This window comes from Adiantum capillus-veneris, chromosome 15 (assembly GCF_014529385.1).
Source record: "Adiantum capillus-veneris isolate H3 chromosome 15, ASM1452938v2, whole genome shotgun sequence".
Lineage (NCBI taxonomy): Eukaryota > Viridiplantae > Streptophyta > Polypodiopsida > Polypodiales > Pteridaceae > Adiantum > Adiantum capillus-veneris.
This window is the reverse complement of record NC_140945.1, coordinates 158,392,624-158,398,623: the sequence shown is the minus strand read 5'-3', so window position 1 is coordinate 158,398,623 and position 6,000 is coordinate 158,392,624. Positions and strand designations below refer to the sequence as shown.

Here is a 6,000-nt window from a genome sequence, read left to right as displayed (position 1 = left end):
CGAGAGAGACAAATTTTCACATGTCCATCGAATAATTATATATCAATGCACCATAAATAAATACCACTACAAGATAAGTGTTAGGAAATAAGACGTAGCTAAATAGATAATTGAGTAGATTACTTAATGGAGAGACACAGATTTACATACACGAGATTATAGAGTAGAGAGAGAGAGAGAGAGAGAGAGAGAGAGAGAGAGAGAGAGAGAGAGAGAGAGAGAGAGAGAGAGTACACACGATATACGTGGTTCACCCAATGTGGGCTACGTCCACGGGAAAGCAACCACTCAATGGATTTAGTACTTCAAAACAAGAAGTAGTTTACAAAGGGATTATACCCTTAATGGAGCTCCCGCCTTGCTTCACTCTCACCACCTCACACTCACCTTGTTGCATCAACTTCACACTATCAAATGTGTGTAGAAATGGCCTCCTTTTATAGGCCAAAAGGGCTGCCCTCTCTCATGAGAGGCAGCCATGTGTAGCCGCCCTTGTGTAGATAAGTCCAAATCGGACCCTCCAATCCGCCCATGTGTGGCCGCCCTTGAGAAGACAAGTCCGCTTTTGAATTCGGCCACCGGCCATTGACTTCCGACCACCGGCCACCGGCGGTTGTTTTCCGACCACTTTCCGGCCGCCGTCCGGCCATAATATTCCGGCGAGGAAAAAAAAAAGTCTTGGGGGCACAAGTTGCCCCTGGTTTTTGACTGTGAAAATTTTGGTTTCCGGTGAGTGATTTACCTTCACACACAATGGCTTCTCCTCATAATGGGGGCCTTACAAATGTGCGCTTTTACCACAAAAAATTACAAGGGTAAATCAAGCTTCATACTTAACAATAAGCCTATCCTTGACTCCTTTCTCTAATGGGGTAGAGTCTTTTTTTTCACAACAAGCTATGCTGCACCATTTGTTAGTGAGATGACTAGGTGTCATTGATGATGTTTTGTTGAGGAGCCAGAGATATTTTAGAGAATAAGTTAGTCCCCTCTTAACTGTATGGAAGATCCAATAATGGAAACATTTTATTCTCGTTTTTTAAGTTAGGTAGCCACAACGGAGTTGGATGAGTGCAAAAATTACATCAATATCCGCCACAAAACATTCAAAAGCTTTAGATCTTCATTCTCTTTTTTATTCCTTTTTGTACAAGTTTTTCTTCTGTCTCTTTGCTTTTTGATTGTAATAGAGACATAGTAAATAGCTAAGGCTGGGTTCACATAGGGGCGGAGGAAGAGAAGGGTGTTCGATTGCTTACACCTCTATACATTCACACTGAACATAGGCGTTGGCAAAGCCTTGAGACATGCTATGTGGCCGATTTAGGCCCATTGGGTGATCGTAGGTTCAAGATCTGTGCCAGACATCCAATGCTAGGTTAAACGAAACTATGGAGGGGCGCCATAGTTTCCTAATGCAATCGACGCCTCCGCTTAGTCTGAACCCAAACTAAAGAAAAGCTCCTTGGTGCCAAGGAGAAAACACTAATTCATGATTGTTTTGAATTTTGGAGTCAAGCTTTTTCAACCCTAGTAAGGCTAGTAGGTTATTAGATCGGTTGGGCGTCGCTTTTTTCTCTATCCATGATTCGTGGACTCGTGCTTCAGGACTTTCGTCGTCAACCTTGATGTGTTCTGCGACAGCGGAGTAAATAGGCGTGTGCAGGACGCAGGCGGGTCACGGGTAGAAAACGTGGCGGAGTGGGGCAGACGTACCTCTCTCACGGCTTTTCGTACGTGGTGTTCCTTGCTGTGATGAAGCGCTACAAGGGCGACCATCCCACTTAGCCTCTACCCCGCTATGGCACCCACAAGTGAGGAGGAGGTGGACGAGGCCCGGCAGGCCCTGGTACGCCACTTCCGGTCCAGTGATGAGGAGCGTGCTTTTGATAAGCAAGAGCAGATCGAGGTCTTCTCAGAGGAAACCCCTCCCTTCTCATGGAAGAAGCTATGGCTTTTTACTGGTCCTGGATTCCTCATGAGTATTGCTTACTTGGATCCTGGCAACCTGGAGAGCGATCTACAGTCAGGTGCCATGGCTGGCTACTCTCTTCTCTGGCTTCTCATGTGGGCAACTGTCATGGGCCTCATCTTGCAGCTGCTATCTGCCCGCTTGGGGGTTGCCACTGGATGTGATCTGGCTGAACTTTGCAGGGAAGAATACCCTTTCTGGGCTCGAATTGTGCTGTGGCTAATGACAGAAGTGGCCATTATCGGAGCTGACATCCAGGAGGTCATTGGTAGTGCCATTGCCTTACGTATCTTGTCCCTCGGATACATACCGCTTTGGGCAGGCGTTCTCATCACAGGTATCGATGGGTAAGTGCTTTATTCTGTTGGTCTATTTTGTCCTTAGAAGCACACAGTTTTGGTTCCCGCATTACTGCATTTCCTTTGCTTTTTCTTTACCGCATCAAAATCAGAAGCAACATCAGAACAGTATTGTGTGTGCCCTAGTTTACTGCTGTTGTATGCATTCTTTATCCTACAGATGTAATGATGTTACGTGTACAAAAGAATAAACCTCAGTCTAGTGGCTGAGCAGATAGCTCAAAAACGGGTAGATTAACAATTATAGTCTTTGGAATGCTTGCTTTTGGATCAAACACGCTGACTATCTATATTCTCAAGTGAGTGAAACGGAATGCCGTTAATGTCCATAGAAATGTGTGAAAGGAATTTATTTGGCAAAGATGTGAGAAAAGGAAAATCAAAAAGTGCTTAAATTTTTATGGAACTTCTGTTTTGAGCCTTTTATGTAGTAAGGAATGATGTTGAAAATAGCATTACTATCCACATTCTATCGGGGATAAGCTTATTGCACCACAATCTGTAACACTTTTTTATCAGTATGTCACAACTTGAAATAAGTTGAACTAAACAAAAGAACGAAGGGAAAGACTCAAGATGGAGGAGCAGACACTCTTACACAAGAAAAGTCGGTTGCCTTGAATTGCAACTTTCGGTGCCATGGTTGGGTATTTGTTATTAGAGAGTGGGTGGATAAAATTTGTGCGTGTTGTGCCTTCAATTACAAAGGCAACCTGCTGCAATGCTTGAATGTTGGCTATTATACAATGATCCCGGAATATCCACAGTGAGACCCAAAGGCGTGCTTGTACAGAAACCAAAAATATCTGTGGCTGAAAATCAGCCGGCCCTAAAAGCTGAGCGCTTTTTGCGCATGCCCCCACACAAACACACAATTCACGATGGTGCAAAAACAGCATGCTATGAAAGCTTTATTTCCTAGCCTTTTTATGCGGTAAGAAATGAGTTGTAAATAGCCTAGTGCATTCGGACTTGTGTGGGTCTATGCCTACCAAGTCACTAGTTGGTGTTGCTTACTTTATCACTTGCATAGATGATGCAACTTGGACATATGCTTTGAAGAATAAGGATGATGCATTTTGTATCACCCATAAGCTGAACAAAAGCTTAACTGCTTGAGAACTTGCAATGCCAAAGCATCTCTCATGAATTCCAAGGCTTCCGTGATACACATACACCTCCCCAAAATGTTGTTCTTGAGAGTTTGATTCAAGGTAAAGCATTTGTATTATGTTATCTCATACTAAGTTGGCAAGTGGTTTATAGGCACCGTAGTTCATGTGACTAGGTCACCTATGAAGGCATTTGATTGTGGTGTTCCTAAGAAACACCCCATCCGTCCCCTCAAATTTGAACGAAACTTGGAACAACACGAAACAAGGTGGCATAGTAACTATCTAAAGTTTTATAGAAAACCTTACGTCTCTTTGTTAGAGTTTTGGCATCTCAAGTGAATTGCCCAATGTGATCCCATTATTTATTTTGGCATTTAGACATTTGTTTTACTTATTTATCAAAGTCTCGATAGGGCAATTTACTGAGGTGGCTACATAAGCAACTCCTTGCCTCCATTTTATACACAATTAGTTATTTATTGCCAAGGTTGATTGGTTCAGGAGAGACTCTCTCTCTCTCTCTCATGCTCACTTTCCTTTGTCTCTACGCTACCACATCGTCGACTTTGACATAGTGTTAGGTGCAGCGAAATGATTGTTTGCGCTTTGCTCAAGATGAGTGCTCCGAACTGTGCTCAAGGGTTCCTTTTGTTCTTATGGAAGGGAGAGCCTTCCGTTCTTAATGAGAGAATGCTATGGTCACAAACAAAGTGAATGGACCCTGTGCGTGCAAGTGTATGAGACTGAGAGATAGAGAGAGAAGAGAGATACGACACCAGAGACGTTGTAAAACCCTCCTCCGAAGGCCGCACTGTCGTCGGCGAGAGTGGTCTACTTATGATTGCACAATCTGGTACAAATGGAATGTATGGGACTGATGCAAGTCTAGGCTATGTTGACGGTGACGACGGTGATGACGAAGTCGACCTACGGGCTATGTTGACGATGATGACGAAGTCGACCTACGGGCTGAAATCTGCAATCTTTCTACTGCTGTCGAAAAACGCTATGGGTTGAAATCTGCGACTAGCCCAAAAACGCTGATTTGGGGGCTGTTTTGTGTAGGTCTTTGACGCTGAAAATCTGCAGGTTTAGGGCTGAGAATTGAGGTTCGTTAAGGGCTGAAAACTGATGGTCTATCTGGGCTGAATCTACTACGCTTTAGGGCTGATCTTGCAGGTCTTCTGATGATGAAAAACATTGCCTTGCTGAATTTGCAACCGCTGAATCTGGGACCAAAAACTCTAGAGGTTGAAGTTGGACCAAAAACGCTAGGTTGATGTTTCTGCTGGCGAGGATGTTGATGCAAAAACGCTATCTGCTGTGTCTTCTGGCGAGGACCTGCTGATGCAAAAACACCAATGCTGAGGATGGCTGGCGATGGTCCTTGTTGAAATGCTAGGCAATGGGGGGGAGATCTGCTGCTTGGAGGGAACCACCAAGGCTTGGTCTTGCTGAGAAGTGGCCTGCTGAGCTTGGCTCTTGTTGCCTCTTCTGCCATTTAGTGCTAACTCTAGTTTGCTTATATACAAACTTAGCAAAATTGCCCTACCTACTTTCCAACAAAAGTCACTTAGAAATAATAAGTGAAAAATGTCAAAAATAGGTAAAATAGGCTAAATGCACTGGAAAATTCCCTTGATGGAATTTGATGAATTCTGATGAGAATACTGATGATCATGCTGTGTGCAACCAGAGGATATGCATCTATACTGAGTGATTGGGCATGCACGGTCTACGAATAGACTCACAAAAGTGCCAGATCACTTCTAATCTAGACTGACTGGACTGATAGAACCCTTGTCGTGTTGTAGCTTGTCCATGGACACATAGGGTTGGATGTGTCACGTGACATCCCCTCCTTTTCAAAGTGAGGTACTGGTACCAAACTGTATGGCGTCGAGGGAGATCGCCAATAGCATCCGGAATCCTGAAAGGGACTATTTGCCGGCCCACTCTAATGTGTGGGTCGTGCGGTACATGAACTTCATAAAGGTCTACAACGCTTGATTCTTTGGGCCGCGCCGAAAGTGACAGTCTTCTGTGGCTCCTTCGATGCTTCAACTTCGTCTAGAGTCATGCTTCTTTCTTCTTCAAGAATCTCTATGGCTGAAAATTCCTGAAACCACTTCCAACACAAAAACATGAACATACCTATTCCATGTAAAGTGACTGGAAAAACTCTTGTCTTCCTCAAAGACTGTGCATGCAATGTAGATGAACATAGATACGGAGTTACAAACCGTTCACCACACACACGCAAACAATGAGATCGAATCTTTCTCTTATGATCTAGAGCAATCAAATGTGGCAATTCACAACGGAAATGCCCATGCTTGGTGCTCATTCTTTCATGTGCTCTTTCTACGAATGTGTCATGCCAAGGAAGAGACATGGAATGTGACTTCCTTGAATGCATACTTTTCAGCGTTTCATGAACAATCCACATACATTCGTGCTCATTCATGAGCGAAACATGCTCAACGTAAATATGTCATGCCTAGGAAAAGGGATCACATAAAGACGCTGACTAAAGTATAGGAAATTATCACGA

At 43.9% G+C, this 6,000-nt stretch overlaps 1 protein-coding gene across 1 annotated transcript in view; it reads left to right on the top strand.

The window, feature by feature from the left end:
* Positions 1 to 1,583: 1,583 nt before the first annotated feature.
* Positions 1,584 to 6,000, top strand: part of LOC147441748 (metal transporter Nramp3.2-like) — a 102,341-nt gene continuing 97,924 nt past the window's right edge. The window contains exon 1 of the mRNA XM_086483275.1: positions 1,584 to 2,319. Coding sequence (XP_086339401.1) covers positions 1,802 to 2,319 — 518 coding nt within the window. The 5' untranslated portion in view covers positions 1,584 to 1,801. The remainder of the gene's footprint in view (positions 2,320 to 6,000) is intronic.